This window comes from Cebus imitator, unplaced genomic scaffold (genome assembly GCF_001604975.1).
Source record: "Cebus imitator isolate Cc_AM_T3 unplaced genomic scaffold, Cebus_imitator-1.0 Scaffold469, whole genome shotgun sequence".
In the NCBI taxonomy this organism is placed as follows: Eukaryota; Metazoa; Chordata; class Mammalia; order Primates; family Cebidae; genus Cebus; species Cebus imitator.
The window spans coordinates 1,476,917-1,503,081 of NW_016107784.1; the positions used below are offsets into that span (position 1 = coordinate 1,476,917).

Here is a 26,165-nt window from a genome sequence, read left to right on the forward strand (position 1 = left end):
AAACAACAGATGCTGGTGAAGTTGCAGAGAAAAAGGATTGCTTTTACTCTGTTATGGGAGTGTAAATTAGTTAAATCATTGTGGAAGATAGTGTGACAATTCCTCAAAGATTTAGAGGCAGAAATACCATTTGACACAGCAATCCCATTACTGGGTATATTCACAATAGTGTATAAATCAGTCTGTTATAAAGATATAAGCATACACGCACATGTATGTTCATTGCCGCACCATTCACAATAGCAAAGACATGGAATCAAACAAAATGTCTATCAATGATAGACTGTATAAAGAAAACACAGTACATATACCCCATGGAATATTATGCAGCCATAAAAAGGAATAAAAGCATATCCTTTGCAGGGACATGTATGGAATTGGAAGCCAGTATCCTCAGCAGACTAACGCAGGAAGAGAAAACCAAATGTCGCATGTTCTCACTTATAAGTGGGAGCTGAACGATGAGAACACATGGACACATGATGGGGAATAACACACAGTGCCGCCTGTAAGGGAGTGTGGGGTGAAGGAGAGCATCAGGAAGAACAGCTAATGAATCCTGGGCTTAATACTTAGGTGATGGGTTGATCTGTGCAGCAAACCATTATGGCTCACGTTTACCTATGTAACAAACTTGCATATTCTACACATGTCCCCTGGAATTTAAAAGAAACATTGAAGAAAAAAAAAAAAAGAAACCCTCACAGGGGGAAAGGATAGTAGGAAAAAAAAAGCTACCCTAGTGACTTAGTTGGTGAGGCAGGGGTGGAGTCAGGATTCAAACCTAGGCAGTTAGGCTCCAGGGTCTGGAATTTAACCACTGTACAATGCTACCTCTTTCCAACATATTCTACATTTACTCCAATCATTTTAGCTTCCTGTCAAATCAATTTTTGATGCTTTTGCTTAGGATATTCTTTCTCATGAAATCTTTATGCCTTCCTAATTATTAATCAATATTACATACTTTTGCCTTTAGCTCCTAAATGAAAGCTTCCTAGACCAAAGAGCACATTTTTTTCTAATGTCTCTTAGAACTTCACTTATTTAAAATTATCCTTGATTTGACTTTTTATGCACATTTGGAATACAAGCAGATGTGTTGCACAACTGTATTCTTTATATTATTTGAAACAACATAACTCATCATGTGAACATGTTATTAATGTCTGAAGAATGAATGATGCAACAAATAATAGTTTGGCCAGAAACACATATTTATTCAGCAAGCCTTTTTAGTGTCTATTTTATAGAGACAAACAACTCCATTCCTTCTAAGAAAATGTATAGGACGGAGAATCCAGCAAAATATACAGCCTGTGTGGTCCTCAAACATTTCCATGCTCTGTATCTATGGAGAGAAGAAAAACATGAGGTTGTAGGGTCTCCTGAGGAGCATTCAGTTAAATGTGGGCAGCAGAGTGAGCTAGTGCGGGGACAGCAAACTTTATCCGTGAAAGGCCAGAGGGTAAATATTTTAGGTTTATATGCTACATGAGCTGTCATGACTAATCAGCTCACAAAGGTAGCCACAGACAATAAGAAGTGGAGAGCGGGTTAATGGGGTCTAGTACTGGTCATAAGCTGTGATCTCTTACCTGTGCTGCAGGGGGCGATATACTCAGCAACCGCAGACTCATCTGAAAGAAACGTGGGGTGAAGGAAGAAACAAACGATCCATGAACTAGGGAACATGGTAAGTTTATCCAGTCACTTTACTACTGGAGAGAAGCACACCTGTCAGAATTGTCAAAACTCCATGTAAATAGACCAGAATGAAACAGAATCATTAACATATTTATATTCTCATTCCCTGAGAATGGAGATAGGGATTGAAGCCTGCTCAGAGAGCAACTGTTCAAGTTTTAAATACTTGAGGAATTTGACCTAGAACTAGAAATACCATTTGACCCAGCAATCCCATTACTGAGTATATACACAAAAGGATATAAATCATTCTATTATAAAGATATAAAGTTACATGCACATGTACATTCATTACAGCACTTTTGGGTATTTATAATACTTGAAGGATTACACATCATTCAACTATAAAGACACATGCTCACGTATGTTTATTGCGGCACTGCTCACAATTTCAAAGACATGGAACCAATGCAAATGCCCATCAATGATAGACTGGATAAAGAAAATGTGGCACATATACACCATGGAATACTATGCAGTCATAAAAAAGGATGAGTTCATGTCCTTTGCAGGGACATGGTTGAAGCTGGAAACTATAATTCTCAGCAAACTGACACAAGAACGGAAAACCAAACACCACATGTTCTCACTCTTAGTGGGAGCTGAACAATGAGAACACATGCACACAGGGAGGGGAACATCACACACCAGGGCCTGTCTGTGGGTTTGAGGGCTAGGAGAAATGCCTAATGTAGATGACGGGTTGATGGGTGCAGCAAACCACCATGGCCTGCGTATACCTATGTAACAAACCTGCGTGTTCTGCACATGTACTGAGAACTTAAAGTATAATTAAAAAAAAGAAAGAGGCCGGGAGCAGTGGCTCACGCCTGTAACCCTAGCACTTTGGGAGGCCGAGGTGGGTGGATCACGAGGTCAAGAGATCAAGACCATCCTGGCCAACATGGTGAAACCCTGTCTCTACTAAAAACACAAAAAAATTAGCTGGGCGTGGTGGCGCGTGCCTGTAGTCCCAGCAACTCGGGAGGCTGAGGCAGGAGAATTGCTTGAACATGGGAGGGAGAGGTTGCAGTGAGCCGAGGTCACGCCACTGTACTCCAGCCTGGTGCCTGGTGACGGAGTGAGACTCTGTCTCAAAAAAAAAAAAAAAAAAAAAAAAAAAAAGAAAGAAAGAAAGAAAGAGGCTACTATCCAAACCTCTGAAGTTCTTCAAGTGTCTCTGCCTGATCCCTTCACATGCCACCCCACCCCCTAAGGTAACTAGTATCTTGAATTTTATGTTTGCCACCATTCCTTTATTTTGTTGAGTATTTTTACCCAAGTTTGTATGCATTCCTAAACTAAATTTTATTTCATTTTATATGTTTTTGGATGCTTTATAAATTGAATTATGCTATGTATTCTTTGATGAACTACACATTTAAAAAAATAAATTCTTGGAAAGTTATCATAATGATATTAACCTGTAGTTCTTTCTTCCATCACCTCTCAGCTTCTGTTCACTTTGTTCAGCTTGCTCCCTTAATTCCTTTTCTAAGATTATTGTTCCACCTTGAAACACTTTTCCTACTTCTATAGACCCCAAAATTGTACTCACCCTCCGGGGTCGAAATCAGGTCTTTCTTCCCGTTTGTTCTTCCGAAGCACAAGCCTTCTGTGCTGTTTTGCCTCTCAAACTTATTGCTTAGCTCGCTAAAACTCACTTGTCACGAATCGTCTTTCCTTGTTGTATAATCTTTTAATCTGTATTATGTTACCTATGTCTCTAAACATGGGGCCATGACTATAAATTATCATTCTTTTTTAAATTCTTCAGTTTCTGACTCAAAAAACACAATTGATAAATTTGTTTAGTAAGGCGTTTTTATAGTGTACATCTTGGAGGAAAGAAACAAAATATTACTGTTGACTAAGTGGGCTAAGAACGGGATCAACTGTCACAACAGGATTCACTTCTTGGCTCTGGTTAAGATTAACTGTCTCATTTTTCTCTCACTCACCTGTCTCATAGTAATCATAGACTTTAACAATTGCTGGCTTCAGGTCTCTTACTGGGACGTCTTGCAGAACCGTGAAGGAAAAACTTAGTGTCTGATTTGTCACCTGAAAGGAAAAGTGGGAGTAATCAAGAACCTAGAAAGCCTCCTTCTTTCTCCCATGAGCAAAACATATTCTTTATTGTTCTTTGATTCTTTTTCACCAGTGTCTATAGGTGAGCAGACATTTGTGGATGTCAGGTTTTAGAACACATCCTTGGGAACTCTTTACAGTGAACAATTTTTTACAGATTTTCTTGTAAGCAACTGAGACAACCATATTCTTTTGTAGTCCCTTGTTATGAGATTAATTCTCTGGGACCACGTGAACATGTTCTAAGCTGGAGAAACATGGTTTCATACAATCTGTAATTAAAACGACAAAGTATTCTTTCTGTTTGGATACATAACACATTTTCTTTGTTTTATGGTAATATTTGAAGATATTCATGAAATCCACATTTTATTTTATATGGTGACATACTGGAATGTTAACATTATTATTAGTCAATCATTGGGGTCATATTTAGTCATTTTGTGAAGGTGGTCTTTAAAATAACAGGAATGCATAATAAACCTTTTGTCCTATTAACACATTAAATTTAATATTTATTCATATTGTCGGGGAGGGTCTTTAAAACAACAGGAACACTGGCAAACCTTTTGTTCTATTGATACCACACTTTAAATTTTGTGGAAATACTCATATTCCCATTTTAACATAATTAAAATAGAACAGAACACTACATGGAGTTCAAAGGAGATTTCCCCTCTTCTTTTCTTGGCATAGAGAAACGTTCTGGAAGGGCATGAGTGTTTTCCTTATATTGATTATTTACTACTCTAGTAAAGAGACTCACTTAGAGAGATGACCTATATGTAGTCTCAGCCAGGATGTCAGAGCCCTCACCTGTTCCACATAAATGAGGACATGGTTGTTGCTCAGTTCTGTCCGGCTCACGGAGCTCGATCTTTCAAGCTGAAGAGAAGTGGAAAACTCAAAAAGTTAGAAAATACATGTGAGAATGCTGTGAGACCTAGAGCAGACTGTAATAAGGGACAAATAGCCATTCTCTGAAGAGAAGAAAGCTAACTGTTTTCAGGTAAGGAGTTCCACTATTCTTCAATATCCAAGTAACACATGAGACCCTCTGGCATCCTTGTTACTTCTAGTTTACATTGATTTTTTTTCCTTCACAAGCTTTTAGTGCATATCAGTCAGTATGGTTCTTACACCATATCCTGTCTCTCTTGGGTTGTTTTATTTTTTGTGCCCATGGCTTTAAATTCCTAACTAAACTGCAAGTGGCTGAAGGATAGGGACTCCTTGCACATTTATCTGGTATCACATATGTCCCTTAGCTTAGTGCCAGAGAAATGTTCATTTACTTCCTGGGTTTGGGGAAAATATTTTTTTGAGGCAGAGTAATGTTGACATGGCTTTGATATTGGTATGGTCTAATTTCGAGATACAGAACATCCTTTTGTATGAGGTCTGTTAGGATTAAGATACACCTACCATTTTTACTGTTGGCTTTAGGGGAATAAAACCAGATACCATCTTTACATCAACAATCGCCATATTGGAAGCAGGACGGTTTCCTGTATAACTGTAGTGTCAAAGAAAAAAGAAGTTATGGTTTCTTATGTGAAACAAAGCCAGATTTTCACTTCCAAGAGTCACCTTAAACCTGTCTGTCTTTAAGACGTTGTCCCTAACAATATTCCGCAAAGATCTGTGTCCCCTGGACATGTACAACATTGACATTGGCCACATGACTATACATCAGATGTTTAAGCAGCAATCCAAAACTATCAAATGAAAATCTTCGGTAGTGAATCTTGCTAACTGGCATTTTAAAGATATCTATGGTTTTTGGACACCTCATCTATATGGTTCATTTGTTATTTAGTATATATCACTTTTGTATTTTTAGTAGAGAAAGGATCATGTCATAATGATAAAAGGCTAAATTCATTTATAGATATATCAATTCTAAATTATATTAATCTAATAACATAGCTTCCAAATGGACTATTAATTTCTGTTAGTTCTGGCTGGGTGCAGTGGCTCATGTCTGTAATTCCAGCACCTTGGGAGGTCGAGGTGGGAGGATTGTGTGAGATCTGGAGTTCGAGACCAGCCTGGTCAACATGGTGAAACCCTGTCTCTAGTAAAAATATTTTAAAAATTAGCCGGGTGCGGTGGCAGGCTCCTGTAATCCCAGCTGGTCTGTAGGCTGAGGCTGGAGAATCACTTCAACCTGGGATGTGGAGGTTACAGTGAGCCCAGATTGCACCATTGCACTCCCGCCTACACAACAAGAGTGAAACTTCACCTCAAAAAAAAAAAAATTCTGTTAGTTCCAAGTTGTTTTGGGTCAAAGATCAGTTGATTAGGTCAGAACATCTTACCTGATGGTCAGTGAGATCTCGAAGCTGGTGTGGGCTTTGTGTCCATCACAAGTCTGGGGCACAGTCTGCACTTTCAAAGTAAATGGAGAGTCCTCTTTCTCTGGAAGGATATTGTATTTCATGGATGTCTGTGAAACCAAAGAGACACTATCAGTTTCTCTCTTTTTCTGGGGCCACTCACTTCCTCATTATTTAACATCTCCAGATTTGTCCTTTACTTTTCCAGGAAGTAAGGAGCAGAGCTTTCATTTCAATTGGCAAGTTTAAAGTTGGCTGTCCCCGATATAACCTTGGAGACTCACCTGAAGATATACACATCTTTCCCCAGTTACTGTTATCACATATTCTCCAGGCAGCTCTGGCAATGAGGTCTGCTGCAGTAGCAGGAGGTTGTTGTTGTCTACTTGGAAATTTGTGGAAAAGGTCTGTGAATCCTTAACGGTGACCTGTGCAGTTTTCTCAGTTCTGGTGAAAGTGGCTGCTCCATACCTGGACAGGGCATGGAGAGCCACCACTGTGTCCTGGAAGAGATGAGTGAACAACCACCCCAAAGCGTAAATTTTTGGCACCTAGGATTTTCCCTCAAAGTCTGTGTTAACCACCATGAGGGAAGCTGGTTTTTCACCCCTAAAGTAGATCTTCACTAATTGCTTTTCCTTTTTCTGTGCCTTTCAGGCATTATCAAAATTGTGCTATAGTTTCTCCAAATGAAATAAGATATTATGAATTTCATAATATCTACGGTCTTCTTCGATATATCCTTCAAAGAATAGGTCTAAAACTAAGAAGTTAAGACAAAAAGAGTGACCTTTTAAAAGTAGATGATTGATGACCAATTAGATGGAAGAGTGATAAAAATTTACTGTTCATAACCAGTACCAACCACTCCAGGGATGTACCAAATGGTAAAAAGCATCGACACAATGAAGAAACTGCATCAACTAATGGGGAAAACACCCAGCTAGCATCAAAATGTCAGGATCAAATTCACACATAACAATATTAACCTTAAATGTAAACGGGCTAAATGCCCCAAACAAAAGATACAGACTGGCAAATTGTATAAAAAGCCAAAACCCATCAGTGTGCTGTATCCAGGAAACCCATCTCACATGCAAGGACACACATAGGCTCAAAATAAAGGGATGGAGGAAGATTTACCAAGCAAATGGAAAGCAAAAAAAAGCAGGAGTTGCAATCCTAGTCTCTGATAAAATAGACTTTAACCAACAAAGATCAAAAGAGACAAAAAGGGCATTACATAATGGTAAAAGGATCAATGCGACAAGAAGAGCTAATGATCCTAAATATATATGCACTGAATACAGCAGCACCTAGATACATAAAGCAAGTTCTTAATGACATACAAAGAGACTTAGACTCCCACAAAATAATAGTGGGAGACTTTAACACTCCACTGTCACTATTAGACATATCAACAAGACAGAAAATTAACAAGGATATCCAGGACTTGAACTCAGATCTGGACCAAGCAAACCTAATAGACATCTACAGAACTCTCCACCCCAAATCCACAAAATATACATTCTTCTCAGCACCGCATCACACCTACTCTAAAATTGACCACATAATTAGAAGTAAATCACTCCTTAGCAAATGCAAAAGAATGGAAATCATAACAAACAGTCTCTCAGACCACAGTGCAATCAAGTTAGAACTCAGAATTCAGAAATTAACTCAGAACCGCACAACTTCATGGAAACTGAACAACTGGCTCTTGAACGTTGACTGGATAAACAATGAAATGAAGGCAGAAATAAAGATGTTCTTCGAAACCAATGAGAATGAAGACGAAACATACCAGAATCTCTGAGACATGTTTAAAGCAGTGTCTAGAGGAAAATTTACAGCAATAAATGCCCACATGAGAAGGAAGGAAAGATCTAAAATCAACAACCTATCAACAAAATTGAAAGAGCTAGAGGAGCAAGATCAAAAAAACCCAAAAGCTAGCAGAAATAACCAAGATCAGAGCAGAACTGAAGGAGATGGAGACACAAAAATCCCTTCTGAAAAATCAATAAATCCAGGAGCTGGTTTTTTGAAAAAATCAACAAAATAGACAGACTGCTAGCCAGACTAATAAAAAAGAAAAGACAGAAGAATCAAATAGATGCAATAAAAAACGATAAATGGGATATCACCACCGATTCCACAGAAATAAAAACTACCATTGGAGATTACTACAAACAACTCTATGCACATAAACCAGTAAACTTGAAAGAAATGGATAAATTCCTGGATACTTGCACCCTCACATGGCTAAACCAGGAAGAAGTTGAAACCCTGAAGAGACCAATAACAAGGGCTGAATTTGAGGCAGCAATTAATAGCCTACCAACAAAAAAAAGCCCAGGTCCAGATGGGTTCACAGCTGAATTCTACCAGACATACAAAGAGAAGCTGGTACCACTCTTTCTGAAACTATTCCAAACAATCCAAAAAGAGGGAATCCTTCCCAAATCATTTTATGAGACCAACATCACCCTGGTACCAAAACCGGGCAGAGACTCAACATGAAAGAAAACTTCAGGCCATTATCCACGATGAACATAGATGCAAAAATCTTCAATAAAATACTGGCAAACTGATTGCAACAGTACATCAAGAAGTTTATCCAACACTATCACTTCATCCTGGGGATGCAAGGCTGGTTCAACATAGGCAAGTCTATAAATGTAATCCACAACATAAACAGAACCAAAGACAAAAACCACATGATTATCTCAATTGATGCAGAGAAAACCTTTAACAAAATTCAACAGCGCTTTATGCTAAAAACTCTTAATAAACTAGGTATTGACAGAATGTATCACAAAATAATAAAAGCTATTTATGACAAACCCACAGCCAATATCATACTGAATGGGAAAAAACTGGAAGCATTCCCTTGAAATCTGGCACTAGACAAGGATGCCCTCGCTCACCACTCCTATTCAATATAGTATTAGAAGTTCTAGCCAGAGCAATCAGGCAAGAAAAAGAAATAAAGGGTATTCAAATAGGAAAGGAGGAAGTCAAATTGTCTCTATTTGCAGATGACATGATTGTATATTTAGAAGACCCCACCGTCTCAGCCCAAAATCTCCTTAAACTGATAAGCAACTTCAGCAGTCTCAGGATAGAAAATCAATGTGCAAAAATCACAAGCATTCCAATACACCAATAACAGACTTAAAGAGAGTCAAATCAAGAACAAGCTGCCATTCACAATTGCTACAAAGAGAATAAAATACCTAGGAATACAACTAACAAAGGATGTAAAGGACCTCTTCAAGGAGAACTACAAACCACTGCTCCAGGAAATAACAGAGGACATAAACAGATGGAAAAATATTTCATGCTCATGGTTAAGAAGAATCAATATTGTGAAAATGGCCATACTGCCCAAAGTAATTTGTAGTTTCAATGCTATCCCCATCAAGCTACCTAAGACCCTCTTCACAGAACTGAAAAAAACCACTTTAAACTTCATATGGAACCAAAACAGAGCCTGCATAGCCAAGACAATTCTAAGCAAAAAGAACAAAGTTGGAAGCATCATGCTACCTGACTTCAAATTATACTACAAGGCTACAATAATCAAAACAGCATGGTACTGATGCCAAAGCAGAGATATAGACCAATAGAACAGAGGCCTTGGAGGCAATGACACACATCTACAACTACGTGATCTTTGACCAAACCTGACAAAAACAAACAATGGGGAAAGAATTCCCTGTTTAATAAATGGTGTAGGAAAAACTGGCTAGCCATGTGTAGAAAGCAGAAACTGGACCCCTTCCTGATACCTTACACTAAAATAAACTCCAGATGGATTAAAGACTTAAACATAAGACCTAATACCATAAAAACCCTAGAAGAAAACCTAAGCAAAGCCATTTAGGGCATAGGCATAGGCAAGAAGTTCATTACTAAAACACCAAATGCATTGGCAACAAAAGCCAAAATAGAGAAATGGGATCCAATTAAACTGCAGAGCTTTTGTACAGCAAAAGAAACAATCAGTAGAGTGAACCAGTAACCAACAGAATGGGAAAAAATTTTTGCAATCTATCCATCTGATAAAGGGCTAATATCCAGAATCTACAAAGAACTAAAATAGGTTTACAAGAAAAAAACAAACCCATTCAAGAGTGGGCGAAGAACAGACACTTTTCAAAAGAAGACATATATGAGGCCAACAAACATATTAAAAACTGCTCATCATCACTGGTAGTTAGAGAAATCCAAATCAAAACTATATTGAGATAGCATCTCACTCCAGTTAGAATGGCGATCACTAAAAAATCTGGAGACAACAGATGCTGGAGAGGATGTGGAGAAATAGGAACACTTTTACACTGTTGGTGGGAGTGTAAATTAGTTGAACCATCATGGAAGACAGTGTGGCGATTCCTCAAGGACCTAGAAATAGAAATTCCATTTGACCCAGCAATCCCATCACTGGGTATATATCCAAAGGATTATAAATCCTTCTATTATAAAGACACATGCACATGTATGTTCATAGCGGCACTGTTTACAATAGCAAAGACCTAGAACCAACCCAAATGCCCATCGACTATAGACAGGACAGGGAGAATGTGGCACATGTACACCAGGGAATACTATGCAGCCATCAAAAATGATGACTTCATGTCCCTTGTGGGGACATGGATGAAGCTGGAAACCATCATTCTCAGCAAACTCACACAAGAACAGAAAATCAAATACTGCATGTTCTCACTCATAGGTGGGTGTTGAATAATGAGAACACATGGACACAGGGAGGCGAGCATCACACACTGGGGTCTGTTGAGGGGAATAGGGGAGGGACCGAGGAGGTTAGGGAGGTTGGGGAGGGATAACATGGGATGAAATGCCAGATACAGGTGACGGAGGGATGGAGGGAAGATTCTATCTTGCCATGTATGTACCTATGAAACAATCCTGCATGTTCTGCACATGTACCCCAGAACCTAAAGAGCAATTATATATACATATATGTATATACATATGAACATAAGAAGTTTAATAAATGTCATCATATGCAAAAGAAATTTTACTGTTCATAATAAGAATGGTATGAGTCAAGTTGTTCTTTCTTATTTTTCTTTTCATCTAGCTTGTTTTTACTTCCCCCACCTAATCTCTCTGGAAAACAAAAGTTTCACTATGTAGATCCTAATGTTGAAAGAAGACATGGGAGCGAAAAGCCAGACTCTGGATGTTTAATACAATCATTTATACTCTCGATAAAATATTTTTAGAATTATGCTAGAAAAATATATTTTCAAGAGCTTCAGCTTAAAAAAAAAAAATCAACCTAAATGGAAAGTAAGAAGAGCACTCTCGGAGAAAGTAGAAAGGAGTGAAGAGGCAGTTACTTGTAGTTGAAATGAAACTTCTCAATCATGAAAATATCAATGTGAACTTTACTTAGTCACAGTCCTTCTAATCACTTTTTTTGGGGGGGATTCATCTTAGAGATTTCTTGTTAGATTCTGAAGATGTCTGGAATGTTGATTCCCAACAGGAGGATTTTTTCTTGTTTCAACTCGAAGTGGGGTGCTACTGGCATCTAAGGGGGAGAGGCCAGGGATGCTATTGAACATCTTAAAATGCGGAGGATAGCTCCTTTACAATGATGATCTGGCTTCAAATATCAACAGTGTTGATGCTGAAAAGCTCTGGTCTAGAATGTGTCCATTGACCATAGCACAGCTTTAGAGGGTAAAGATGCCTGTTGTAAGTCTCCATGTTGCTGATATACTAACATAGGGCTTAGTGAAAATTGTTGTGGGGGATGTCTTAAGTCTTTCCTTTAAAGTCCCATGGTCCTCAAATATTCCTTAATACTTCTTCCATGTTTTAATAATTGCCTTCTGTTTTCCTGTAACTGTTCTATTTTTAAGTCTTCCAACTGCCAAGTGAACTTGGAGCAGAAGACTCTTTGGGAACCACTGACCTGGGTAGAGAAGAAACCGCCCTGAGAGTTCTGCTGCTTCATGATCCACTTCACAATGTGCGTTGCAGTGGTCAGGTCCCCTGACGTGGGGGCTGGCTGGGCCGTGAGGTGAGCGAGGAGCACATAGGACGTCATCTCCACCTCAGCAGAGGGAGCCTGGGGTTGGTAAAAATGCCCCACTGGTGCCTTGGGTTTCTGAGGACGTTCCCAATGGATGAGGTTGTCTTAAGGGTGAGAAAAAGGAGATAATTGTAATTGGTAAATAAGCAATTGAAACTGGTAAATAAGAGAGTGCACATTCATAATACATGGAAATAATACAGGAGAAACAAGGTCTTCTCTGTGATAAAATCCACTAAAACTCCTAAAACCCAGTGACATACTTCTATGTCGAACTTGATTTAGTTCTGTGGGATGAAGGTAGGGTAGGTTGATGGAGAAAGCAGCATAGAGCAGACACACCAATCTCTCAAATGTTATTTTAGTTGAACTGATAGAAAAGTGGTAGAGAGAGCTCCTTTATTGTTTGTGATACTTCCTGAGAACTGCAGTATAGACTAGAGTATAAAACCTAACCGTTGATCTAGGATGACTTTTGTGAGCCTCTCTCTCTGGCAAATAGAGATAAAAATACTTTGAAAATTTCATTGCATTTTCTTTCTTCTTTTGTATCTCTTTTCTTTCTTTTTTTTTTCTCCCCAATTGAATCAGTCCCTTATTATTATTCCTTTGGTAATCTCTTCCAGAGTTAACTACTTCCATTGTAGGTGATAAAATATTTAAGGTTCCACTTCCAACATTGGCACTGCTATAAGCATGTTCTTTCCCATTAATTCAACTCAGAATTAAAACTTTTGATTCTTGATTTTTTGTGCTCCAGTCTCAGACATAGTTTCCACTGTAGAAATTATCTCTTGACAGCCATATTGTTTCTCGTGCTGGTCTACAACCAGACTCCAGTTTCTCCAAGAACACCACAAAATGGATTGAGTTTAAATATATACTAAACTAAAAGACGCTCTCTCAAGTGAGATGGAATGCATTTTATTTTTAGACAACCTATATGACATTTTTTCTTTAACAACAATGCCTCCACTCTGAATAAATCATGGTCAAAATGAATGAAGATCTGAAGATAACATCAGACCCACTTGCCTAAGTCCTGCTGTTGTGTGGATGACAAGCAGAACCCAGTTACGAATGGTAGGCGATACATCCAAAGTAGCTGCCAAATTTGTTAACACTTTTTTCCATTTCTAAACCATGGAAAATCATCTATGGAGTCACACCATCCTCATGGTAGTCCAGTAGAGGCGCCATGCCATGTGGGTTCATGTTTTCGCTAATAAAGAACTGGTAGTTTTTATCACTTCTCAGCCATTTGGCTAAGATCAAGTGAAGAACTGGTAGTTTCTGAGATTAGCAAGAGTGCACCTGATTTGTTCTGTAGCTTCTGTCATTAAAGGTTTTACTCTTTCTGGTCTCTGTTCAAGTTTGCCTTTGACTTTATGTGAGCTTTGATGTACTTCTTGTAGGCTTCCTTTGTGAAATTGGTTCCTGCAAGTGATTGTTCATGACAATATCAACACCAGTGATTACTCTGCTTCCAGTATCTTTGCCTTAGGAAATGTCAGTGGAGGCATTTCCACCAATAAGCGAGTCATCAATGTCACCCTCTGTCCTACTGACCATCTTCCCCTCCACCTCCAGGCAGTCCTTCCTCCATCTCCGGATCTTGTAAATGTCAGAACATTCCAGTGTGACTGATTAGATCCTGGTAAATAATTAGGATGATAGCTGAAAAGAGACTACAGCAGCGCTTGCTTAGCAGGAGTGCGGAGCATGAAGGGAGCATGGGGCAGCCAGCATGGTGTTGGGTAGGGAGTTGCGGGGGAGTGTGAAAGAGCTGTTGTACCTCTTTTTATTCAAGTAAGTGGGCAGAAATCATGAGAAAATGGATATATTTGTCTATGATATTGGTTTTAGCAAGTTAGAAATAAAATTCTGCAATTGATCTGCAGCATTATAATGATATTCTATTCTGTATAACCTATGCAGTCCCAGAGAAGATAGATTTGTAAGAGGTGTTCTGATCTCATAATGTATGACTTGGCTAAAGAATTACAGACGAAGCTTGTGTATTTCAGCAGGAATACATTTCTCCCCTTTTTGTAGAATCAGTGTAAGTGGAGAGGGAAATTTGGTACCATTTGCTGTTTGCTCTCAGCTTCTTTATTTTTGCACACTTTTTTTAACTTTTAATTTTATTTATTTCTTTTTTAAATTTTATTATTTTATTTTAAATTCTGGGATACATGTGAAGGACATGCAGATTTGTTACATAGGTAAATGTGTGCCATGGGGGTTTGCTGCATCTATCAACCCATCACCTAGTTATTAGGTCCCACGTGCATTAGCTATTTATCTGATGCTCTCCCTCCCCACGTTTCCCTGACAGGCCCCAATGTGTGTTGCTCCCCTCCCTGTGTCTCTGTGTTCTCATTGTTCAGCTCCCACTTATAAGTGCTCTCACCTTCTTTCACAGCTTCCTCATCAAGTGAGCTCAGTATTTCTCTACGCCGGTTTTGGTTTCCCACTAGGGCAAAAGCATAGGCCAGCAATGCCTTGGTGTAGACGTGGCTCCCATGGGTCCCCTCCTTTGCTACATTCCAGGCCGACTCCAGGCAGAACAGGGCATTGCGAACAACAGGGTGCTGTGAAGGCAAAAAGCTGGTTGTGTCAAAGCAGGGTGAATAGAGCCCACAGCAAACCCAGAGCTGGATATTGACAGTCCGATGTTATTGATGGATTTCCGACAGATAGGCAGACAGCTAGATATTCATTAAATTTAAATAGAAACGTATTTTCAATCACTTCACTTTTTAGTTCAATCCCAAAGACTAAGACTAGAGAACCTGTTTTTAGGATTAGTTCTGATACATAGTCTAAGGGGATTACTGGCCAAGTGTCAATCCCTCTTAATGCATCAACCAAAGAGCTTATCCGTCTGAGAAATGCCTCATCATTGAACCAAAGGAGACTTGAGACTCAGCCCCTAACAGGGTGGCATTCCAGACAGAAGGTCTACAGTTTTCATGGTAGGGAATGGGATTGAGCTGGTACTTACAGTGACTGGGAGAGGAATCTCCAGAAGGGCAATGGTAACATAGGCAGAGAGGGTCACTTCATCTTCTACTCCTCCCTGTGAATACAACACTGATTTGATTAATTCCAATGCCAAGTGTTAGTACATTCTCTTCTGTTGTTTGATGGAAACAAATTTTCAGTATGTTTCTATCAGGTAAGGTAACACCCCCATTCAAAGTATACAATTCTCCCCCTCCTTCTCTCTCTCTTTTTCTTTTACATTTTTTTTTTTTTTTTTTTTGAAACAGGGTCTTGCTCTGTAGCTCAGGCTGGAGTGGAGCGGCACTATCACACCTCACGGCAGCCTCAAGCAATTCTCTTGCCTCAGCTTCTCAAGTAGCTACAACTACAGGCACACACTACCATGCCTGACCAATTTTGTAAAAAAGTTTTTTTTTTTTTTGTGGAGACTGGGTGTTGCTATGTTGCCCAGGCTAGTCTTGAACTCCTGGGCTCAAGCAGTCCACCTGCTTTGGCCTCCCAAAATGTTGTGATTCTAGGTGTGAGCCATTGCATCTGGCCCAATTTCTTCCTTCTCTATGGAAGGTGTAATACTCTTTCCCTGATGCCATCCCACATCATCCAGGACTTCATCTTTGCAATTTCCGGTGCCTCCTTCCTCCCCTCGCCCTTGCAGGATGCTACATTGATGTGTCATAGGCTCAGAAGTTCACGGAACAGTTCACCTTTATTGCATTGTTGAACAGTGACCCAGAGCTCCTGAAACAGCCATTGTCCTTCTGCATCTGGGAGAGCCATGTGAGAGATTGGGTGATGTGCACTTCATCAATGAAGATGTAGGTTCGAGCCTGGGCAAAAGTCTTCAGTACAAAAGCCGTGAGCCTTAGGGGGAGGAAAAACGCAGTGCTTAGGCTGTTCTCATTCAGCATCTTACTGCTCTGTTTTGCACACTTGGACCCCCCATCACAATGTGCCCCCAAGAAAGTCAATTGGCTGTTACTGAGAGCTTGGAGACTTTTTTTCTTTTTTGCTGCCACATGTTGTTTAATCCATTACCAACTTGTCCTTGCTTCCTAAGGTATTTCTATGTCATTTTAGAGATTCAGGTTCTAGTTTTCTTGGTTGTTAACTAAGACATTTGCTTTTGCATTTTAGTCTGTACGCATTTATTTCTTTTCATTGATGTCTGAGCTTACTTTCTGTAGTTTTAACCCTACTCTAGTGAGCTAACTTCTAAAGTACAGCTTCAGTAACTATTTGCCTCCATCATCCTACCCCTCCACTTTTCTTTCCTGTGTTTGCCTGTGTGGTAAGACTACACACACACACACACACACACACACACACACACACACACACAGAGAGAGAGAGAGAGAGAGAGAGAGAGAGAGAGAGAGAGAGAGAGAGAAAGGATATCATCTAGCAGAGGTAGTAACGTATGCCCTGTCAGTGATAGTTGTAGTTTTTCCAGCATTTTTCTAACACCTATTAGTGCTGAACAACAATTTAAGGGGCAAGTTCCAAACTTCTAATATTCCCGTAGCAGCATGAGAAGGGAGAGAGCCTGGGTACATTGGGTTAAAAAAGTCAACCTCGAAGTAATTTTGCTGCTTCTTAGATGTTTGCTCCTGACACATTTATTTATCCACACTGGATATTAGTTTTCTCCTCTGTAAAATGAAGCTAATAACTCTCACTTCGCGGGGTAGCTATAAGAATCAAATAGGGTAACACTGTGATTTAGAAATGGTTTCTCCACCAAAACTCATGTTAAAACTTAATCCCCAATGTCATAGCATTGACAGGTGGAGCCTTTGAGAAGTGACTGGATCATGAGAGTTCCGCCCTCATGAGTGGAATCCATTTCTAGACGAAAGGCTGTCATGAGAATGGGGCTGGTGGCTTCATAAGAAGAGTAGGAGATGCTAGCCCAGTCTCTAAAAGTAAAGTAAAGAAAATAAAAGAAGAAGAGAGACCTGGGTGAGCACATTCAATCCTCTCGCCATATGATGCCCTGCATCATCTTGGGACTCTTCAGAGTCCACACCAGCAAGAAGACTCTCAACTAGATGCAGGCCCTTGACTTTGGACTTAGCCTTCATGGCTGTAAGAAATAAATTTCTTTTCTGTATAAACTACCTAGTTTCAGGTATTCTGTTATAAGCAACAGAAAATGGACTAAGGCAGCTGATCTCTGTGCATGTTTTGAACTCATAGTTGGAACTCAGAATAGATTTTCTTTCTTACCAGGTGTTGCCCTGGTTCCAGCTATATTGTTCCCCAAAGGTACTGTAGGAGCCATCTTGGTGTTTGTAGTTCAGCTGTCTCTGGTAACCTGAAATGGAAGGCTTCAGATGGTTTATGAAGCATTAAAGACAGGCCATCATATGTGCGGGCTGATGCATCCAGGAGCCGTGGACATTTTATGACCTCCTATGATCTGCCATAGTTTTGTGGATGTTATGGATATATCAAAACATAACATCCTATGAGAGTGTGGGAAGATAGCTGTTTTCGTAAAAATTATCATCATGGGTTAATATTTGATGATATAACTGAAGCCTAATTGGGAAAAGTTTCATTAGAGTAACAAAATAAATTTTTTTCTGTCTCACTTACCACTGATGAGATAGCCAATGGCCTTGGCCTTGATCTCCTCTGTCAGCTGCTGGGTTTCATTCAGATAGCTCAAGACATAGATGTTGGGAGCAAATAGGACCATGTTCTGTTCTCCACAGCCATAGGGCATCTGGAGGAGATTTTGTATATTTTGCATAGCAGAACCTAGCATGTCACCTGGGGAATGTGAAAGATTGGATGTCAGAATAATTTCAGCTCATAAGTAGCCAACATTATTTTAAAAAATGGCTTTTATATTCAGAGTCACATGCTCTATCATTTAGATAAGAGAAGTTTTACACATAGAGTGTGACTTCCAGGATCCTAATAAGAATAACAGCTATCGAGAACTTGATAATTCAAATACAAATACAAATAGATGAGATGTGCAGTGGCAGCTCTTTTGGTCCAGGTTACTAAATGCAAAGTGACTCACCCAGAACTGAGAAAGAGGCTCTGGCAGATTCTTTGACCACATTTGATGGGAGCTTCAAGGACAGCTGCTCAGACACCTCAGCACCTTTAGAAACAGACAGCACATGTTAAAGAAGGACATCTATGATTACAACATAATTTACTGATTATAATGTAGTGAGAGCCCCAGAACCAGACTGCCTGGATACGGTACTGGCCCTGCTTTGCGACCTTGGGTAAACTGTGATGATTTGATGAAAAAATACATGTAAAACATTAGAACAGTATTTGCAACATATTAAATTTCAATGAAAGTGAGCAATTATCATTGTGGTTATTTTACTATTATAGTTAGCAGTAAAACTATTATATCTCCTTGAGGAACTCTGGATGCAAGGAATAAGAATTTGACTTAATGATAAAATTACCTTTAATAGTCTAATTTCTTTTGGTACTCTGTGACTTCCAGAGTCCTTCCTCTTCTCATTTAACTATGTTTTGCATTGCTGTGCTCAGTAGCTTTCTAAAAGAAGTCTAGGACCTGATGGGGAACTATCATTCTCTACTTTATTGAAGCACTATTAAGACTTACGCCCATAATAATACAAATTACTGGCTCTCTCACTCTATATAATATTTGAATGAATTCCCATGTTTATAAACAGATAATATGAACATATCTTAAATTAGCCCTTCTCAAATGATAAATACAGTGCTGTATGCACTCTGGATAAGAAATAATGATGCAGCAGTGCTGTATAAAAGCTACAACTGGTTCTTAATGATATGATGAGGTCAAATGTAAGTTATTTTCTGAATGGACAACACACAGTTTTTAGTGAGAAGGGTAGAAAATGCCTGTGTTTCATCAGCAGCTGTTTTAGAGACGATCTGTTGGGGTTCAGACTTGTCATGACCCTGCTCTCCTTCATTGTTTTTTTTCACAGAGTCTTGCTCCTTCACCCAGGCTGGAGTGAAGTGGCACGATCTTGGCTCACTGCAACTCTGCCTCAGGGGCTTGAAGGGATTCTCCTGCCTCAGCCCCCAAAGTAGCTGTGACTACGGTGCCCGCCACCACGCCTGGCTAATTTTTGTTGTTTTAGTAGAGACAGGGTTTCACCATGTCAGCTAGGCTGGTCTCAAACTCCCGACCTCAAGTGATCCTTCCGCCTCAGCCTCCCAAAGTGCTGGGATTACAGCTGTGAGCCACCGTGCCTGGCTAACGCTGCCCTCTTTCTACCTCGTCCTGGGACACTCGAAGCTTCTGCAGCTGGGCCTGTCGGTGAGCAGCCACTGGGCTATTCAGGTAAAACAGCTACATGTGAACCAAGAAAGCCCAGGTATTAGTCCTTTCTGTACCCCCCGAGCCACATTAACTTGCTCTCTTGGCCTCAATGTCTTCATTTGTAAAGCCTATCTAAAGAAATATTTAGTATTACGCTGCCTTTAATGGAACACTCGGACAACTGGGAGGTAACATCTATAAATGTGCATTGTAACTTGAGGTTTATACCCCTGTGTGGCTTTGATCTCACTACGATTATGGGAGGGACTCTTACCTGAGGCACAGGTCATGGAGTTGAAAGTCTTTTCTTTCTCAATACCTTCAGCCTTGGATGAAAAGAAAGAGAAGGAGCAAAAAAATATAAACCTCCCAGTGAGAGGAGAACCACCACAGATTCCTTTCTTCGATGGGTAGGGTTTTCATGAATGATGTTTGGCATCCTACTTTTTATCTTTCCAGCTTTTATTTTAAGCTCAAGGGGACGTGTGCAGGACGTGCAGGTTTGGTACACAGGTAAGCGTGTGCCATCGTGGTTTGTTGCACAGATCATCTCATCACCTAGGTTTTAAGCCCAGCACCCATTAGCTATTCTTCCTGATGATCTCCCTCCTCCCACTCCCACCCTCAGACAGACCCCAATATGTGTTGCTGCCCTCCATGTGTCCATGTGTTTGCATCATTCAGCTCCCACTTATAAGTGAGAACATAACATTCTCTTGTTATACAAATCCATAAACATTGAAGAACCAGGGAGGTTGGTAGAGAGAAAATGCGAAGAGATAGTAAGGGCAGTGAATCAAAGGTAATAGGTATGAGAGATAGATGAATCTTAGGAGAGAGGTGGAGATCAGGAGGTTGCACTCAAATAATTATTGAAAAAATATTAACAATAGCTGGCAGTGTCTGCTGCAGGGCTTTTAGGATGAGAAATCCCATTAGTCTTACAGGATGTATTGTGTGAGCAAAATTTAATGGTCTCAAGAGTGACCACCCAGTGTTTTATTCTTACAGTTGTTAGGGACTCCCCAAAATATGTTACCTCCACCAACAAGGTTTTGATGACTGTGTCTTTTCTTTTAATCTCAGGGACCTCAGCAACCTCATTTCCACAGAGTTCTAGGGACTGCATTGCCTCTGCACTCACTGAGAAGTTCACATTCCCTAAAACAAGGAATATTGAAAACATGAGTATCCATCTTGATAGTCCAATCACCTTTAAGGGGTATACTTTAAATTTACAATTGGTTAGGATAGAAAATAAAGCTAATAAAAAACCCAAGAAGGTTAGTGCACACTGAGTAGCCAATATCCAGGAGTAGTGATTACGGGGACTAGCCTGGGTGAGAATAGTGGGGGGAGGTCACTGTAGGTAGAAATAGGAATAAAATGTAACTTTATAGAATTATATCCATGGCAAGTAAAGCAGAATATGACGAAAAAAGTGCTCAGATAGCCACCATCCTTGTTGATTGATAGGCCCTTTGGGGTACTGTCACTCACCCAGAGTTTTAGGAGTCACTGTCCAAGACAAGGTTTGCCTCTCATTTCCACAGATACAATAGGATTCTTCTCCCTTTGTATTTTGGGAAGCTAGGAAGGCCAGAGAGGCTTTCAGCTGCACACTGACCTATCACCCCATGTGAGGCAGAGACAGAAATCATCAGAATATGGGAAGACACGAACATGTAGAATTGGGGCCAAGTGTGGGATGCTGCAGTAAATTGGGATTTGTAAGAAAAATGTATGTCACATAGATTCATCCATGCTTTAAGAAGCATGGAAATGGCAGTGACGCAAATCAAGGTTGGTTATGTATTAGGAGGATTTGGCATTTGCATTAGGGTAGGCTGGGGAAGTGTGCAGACGTGGCAGTGGTGCAGGAAAGGGAAAGGCAGTGGTTGTACTTTGCCCTATGGAGTACTGGCTGCTGCTATGTAGATTTCCTTACTGTTTCTTCCTTCCTCCCTTCTCCTTTTTCTTACAACAAATATTACATGTCTACTCCATGTGAGGCATAGAACACTGGGAATGATGGATGAGCAGCCTCCAATCTTGAGGATATTGTGTTATAAGAAAGATGATCTATGGGAGGCTAAAGTAGGAGAATTGCTTGAACCAGGACCCGGGAGGCAGAGGTTGCAGTGAGCCAAGATCGCGCCACTGCAAAAAAAAAAAAAAAAAAAAAAAAGACCATCAATCAAAAAAAAAAAAAAAAAAAAGAAAGAAAGAAAGAAAGATGATCTATACACAACCACAACTACATAATTTACAAAGAGATAAGTGCTATAAGATAAATTAAAATGATATATTGTGGAGATTTTGAGATGCGGGCTTAGAGAATGACATTCATGGAACTGAGGAAGCTGAGTTGTGTGTCAGCTTCAAGAATGTTCCTGGCATAAAACCTAACTGCAGCAAAGGATTCTGCAAGTCCTAAGAAATAGAAAAGCAAGCTGTGGCTTAAAAAGCCATGGTTTAAGCACCCATAGCACATATATCACTGTAGTATCTCTCTGATCACGTCTTGCTTTGCTTAGCACTAATTATTCACATTGCGAACACATAATTCTCTGAATTATCCTTAGTCTCGGGAACAGAATCAGTAGGTGACTGATCAAAGGAATCTTTTGTTCTATCCACCCTGTCTCTTCACCCTCATTTTCCTTACCCGGATGCATTTGGGAAGGTAGTTTAGGACAGTGGCCTTGAGTGTGAAGACCTCTCCACGGATCACAGAGTAGGGCATTGTGAGCTCCACAAAGAAGGGCTGGAAGGCTCGGAGAGAGGCGGTGGGAGAGATACCAAGTCCAGCGTCTTCGGACAGGCAGAAGGCCCCTGCCTTCCACTCGGTGATGGTGTCAGGGACTGTTACTCCTACCTCAGCCTCACCCGATGAGCTGGGGAGGCGGGTAATTGAAGAATAGAAGTAACAAATGTGAGCCACTTTTCTCAAGTAAGAATCAATCTGCTTAAACTAATGTCAAGAACTGAATCCACTTAAGGGTATATAGGTGTTTGCATGCCTATGAACACTAGATTATGTCCTGGGATCTCAGTCGGGAAAATAAAAGACACTAAATGGTACCTCTCCCCCTTATCAGCAAGTGGTCATATCCCAGATGTCTGTACTTTGAATACAAATATTTGAATTGTGATTCATTTTGGTCTTTAACTTCCCTTGCTATTGCATAATCTCATAAATAAGCATTTTTAAGTGACCAACGGTTAGACCCTTGGATTAACATAGCCTGATTTGTTTATGTGCCTGCTCCAGCCCTGATATTTACAGAAGGCTCCCTGAATGACATTAAATAGTACATATAGAATTGGATATTTATAGCTCCCATCTCTACTATTTGACAGCATCAGGAATAATTATTTTAGAATTGCTCGGCACTGAGACAATTACATTAATAAGCTTATACAGCTGCAAAATTTAACTTAAGTCTATCCTAAAAAGTAAGAGATTAAGATAATTATCCAGAACTTTTCAGAAAGATTATCTTAGAATTGAAAATGCTGGAGGAACCACATCCCCTCCCCTCTAGCCAATGGAGGAAAGTCAATTCACTTACTCCACTGCCACCAACTCCCAGATCCAAGTCTCAGGAAAATAACTCCGCACCGTTTCAGGGACTGGCCCTGAATTTTGTTCATTACTTACAGGTATTATATTTTGTGCGCCAAATTGTGGAGAATATGGCATCGCTGCCATTCCTGAAGCTACTAAAGAAAGAGAAAATTGTCTAGTTAGGGAAAAGCATGCATTAATTTCATGGTGCACGTGTGAGACTTTGGAGAACAAGTTTTCAGTTTTTCTGTTCAGAGTGTCCTAAAAGTCTTGTAGAAGTTGTAGAACTTGGGAAATACTTTGTGATCCCTCATTCTCTGAACAGAGAGGAGTCTTTGTCAGAGGTGAAAATTCTATGTATCCCAGACATAGCATAATTTGATGTGAATGGAGGCTGGGAAAACAAGATCACTTGGAGACAGTTTTATGGGTTTTGCAGGGAAGGGCTGGTTTTGAGGTTAAGACAATATTGCTTCATTCTTACAGAAACCGAGGAATTGTAAAATGCTCTTTAGGCATTGCGAGTGGTGGCTATACCGAAAATGGAATTATCAGTGGAGTGAACAGAATTTAATGACTTAAATTCTGTGTACTGTATGGAAGTTTGCAAAATGTTATTCTCTGGGTAATAAGATGAGGGCATTAGATTTTATTCTATTTATTTTTTGACATCTGAAATAAATAATTCAGATGTGAAAACAGATATTTTCATTAGGAATAGCTGTATGGTTGACACAAAGAAATCATTTACTAACTTGACAGGGCAGAGAGCTGGACATGAAGGCAATTTTGTCCATGTTGTGCCTGAAATCATGCTTAAAAACTGAATTTAAGTCTCCCTCCATGTACCTCATGTGATATTTCAGAAATGCATCAGTAGTAATTTCTTAAGTGAATATTACACACCTTCTTGCCCCATGTCCTTCTATCTTTGACTCTGATTTCTCACTGATGTTCTGTCTTACATTGTCTTCACTGTTATCTTAAATATTGAAATATCTAAAAGGAGGATGCACCTAAATGAACTATTTTCCATTTTCTCCTGAAGATGTCAAGGGCCCTTCACCTCCTCAACAAGCCCTGGCATCTGGTGGAAGATGGCTATATCCTTCCTACTCTTACTGTCAACTTGATTTCCATGTGTCCTTTCATAGTCTCTGGATCTCAGTTTTAGTCTTCTGCATCCCACAACTAATAAACTCTACAGTAAATGCCTTTAAACCGGTTTCCCAGGGCAAAAATCTTGTTTGTTTTTTTTGCTCTTTTTTCCATTTGACTTCATGAAAATGTGTTGAACTCTGGACTAAGCCACTCATACTCTGCCTTGCTGCTGATCCCAAAATACTTTCAATGAAATGTTCTGTTCATAACTTAAAAATGGCTGCTCAACCCAGCTTCATAATACTTTTTTGACCTTTAATACCTTCAAGCAAACAACAACAATTAAAACAAAAAAACTCTGAAAATTTTCTTTTAATTTAGAATCTAGTGTGATCGAGACACATATTAGATCTTGTCACTCCTCTTCTGAAAAGCTCCTTATTTCACTCATAGTATAAAAGTCAAGTCCTTACTATGACCTACAGGCCCCATACAATGCAGCCTCAAGTATTGTTTTGATCTCTGTCTCCAACTGCTCACTCTTTATTCTCTCTGTTTTAACCACACTGGTTTCCTTTCTCTGCCTAGAACAATTCAGGCATGCTCTCACCTCAAAGCCTTTGAGAGTTAGACTAGTGAGGAGGTTATGAACGTGGGATGTGGAATCAAACTCCCTGACTTGAATCTACCCCATGCCACACTTATTGGCTATGACATCTTAGTGGCTGAATTATTTAACCTTTCTGGACCTCAGTTTTTCTACATGTAAAATAGTGTTAAGAATACACACCTTATAAGGTTACTGCAAGAATGAAGGAAATCTATCTAAAATAATCTATCTATAACTATCTATCGGTCTATCAATCCTCTACCTATCTCCCTATTATCTATCTCCTGGAGCACAGAAAGCACTCCATAAGCATTTTCTGTTATTGATATTGTTTCCTACGACTGTAATACTCTTTTTCCAGAGAGTCATATGGCTTGTTGTCTTCCTTCAAATGTTTGCTCAGATTTCACTCTCTTGGTAAGATCTTTACTGACCCCCTCATTTACATTTGCAACTTCCTTCAGTCTCAAAATCCCTTCCCTACTTGAATTTTCCTATATAGTATTTATGACCTCATAGTGAGCCATACAATATTCTCTCACTGCCTATTAGAACATAACCTTCATATTGTTGAAGATTTTTGTTCTTATTATTTGTTATATAAATAGAAACTAGGTCAATAAATATTGAACACATGAATTTAAATTTATAACTTCTTAACTTTTATAGTTTCAGGTACTAGTCATGTCTTTCAATGTCTAGCACAGTTTTAGTTCCTTGTTTAATTTAATTATTATCTTTCACGCTTCCTCTCTTTTAGGCCCTACCAACACTACTGAATTTATCTTCTTCAAATCTTCATATGTACAGTTCTTTTTTTTTTTTTTTTTTTTTTGACGTTATCTTGCTCTGTCACCAGGCTGCAGTGTAGTGGCGCAATCTTGGCTCACTACAACCTCTGCCTCCCAGATTCAAGTAATTCTCCTGTCTCAACTTCTGGAGTAGCCGGGACTATAGGCATTTGCCAGCACGCCCAGCTAATTTTTGTATTTTTAGCAGACATCGGTTTCACCATGTTGGCTAGGATGGTCTCGATCTCCTGACCTTGTGATCCACCCACCATGGCCTCCCAAAGTGCTGGGATCACAGGCGTGCGCCACCGTGCCCGGCCTCATATGTACTGTTCTATACCATCAAACACCTTCAGGGTGTATGATGGCTTCCCAAATAGTCACGGAAGTGGCTATTTTCCTTGAACTTATTTTCAAGAAATATCACAAGATATTTTAGTTTTCTTAGCTCTTTTATTTCCTCATATACCTGACTCATTTATCTCTACTAATTTCAATCTCCGTGGTGTATTCATCACACATTTTAGAAGCTCTTTTTTTTTTTTCTGAGTGTTATTTTATGATTCCACATCCATT

The 26,165-nt window shown here is 39.6% G+C and overlaps 1 protein-coding gene across 3 annotated transcripts in view; it reads right to left on the minus strand.

The window, feature by feature from the left end:
- Window positions 1–1,196: 1,196 nt before the first annotated feature.
- The window catches only part of LOC108291868 (PZP alpha-2-macroglobulin like), a 70,113-nt gene continuing 45,144 nt past the window's right edge, over window positions 1,197–26,165 (minus strand). The window contains exons 18-36 of one of the 3 annotated variants that reach the window (XM_017512340.2): window positions 23,092–23,239; window positions 22,185–22,413; window positions 21,017–21,143; window positions 20,556–20,677; window positions 19,791–19,842; window positions 18,254–18,337; window positions 17,818–17,994; window positions 17,446–17,533; window positions 15,924–16,080; window positions 15,218–15,292; window positions 14,624–14,804; window positions 12,091–12,314; window positions 6,422–6,640; window positions 6,120–6,247; window positions 5,224–5,314; window positions 4,615–4,683; window positions 3,669–3,771; window positions 1,599–1,640; window positions 1,197–1,351 (exon numbers count right to left, since the gene is read on the minus strand). In XM_017512340.2, coding sequence (XP_017367829.1) covers window positions 1,329–1,351; window positions 1,599–1,640; window positions 3,669–3,771; window positions 4,615–4,683; window positions 5,224–5,314; window positions 6,120–6,247; window positions 6,422–6,640; window positions 12,091–12,314; window positions 14,624–14,804; window positions 15,218–15,292; window positions 15,924–16,080; window positions 17,446–17,533; window positions 17,818–17,994; window positions 18,254–18,337; window positions 19,791–19,842; window positions 20,556–20,677; window positions 21,017–21,143; window positions 22,185–22,413; window positions 23,092–23,239 — 2,339 coding nt within the window. In that variant the 3' untranslated portion in view covers window positions 1,197–1,328. Of the gene's footprint in view, window positions 1,352–1,598; window positions 1,641–3,668; window positions 3,772–4,587; window positions 4,684–5,223; window positions 5,315–6,119; window positions 6,248–6,421; window positions 6,641–12,090; window positions 12,315–13,118; window positions 13,648–14,623; window positions 14,805–15,217; window positions 15,293–15,923; window positions 16,081–17,445; window positions 17,534–17,817; window positions 17,995–18,253; window positions 18,338–19,790; window positions 19,843–20,555; window positions 20,678–21,016; window positions 21,144–22,184; window positions 22,414–23,091; window positions 23,240–26,165 lie in introns of those variants that run through there. The other 2 variants (XM_017512339.2, XM_017512343.2) reach the window with 2 other exon arrangements.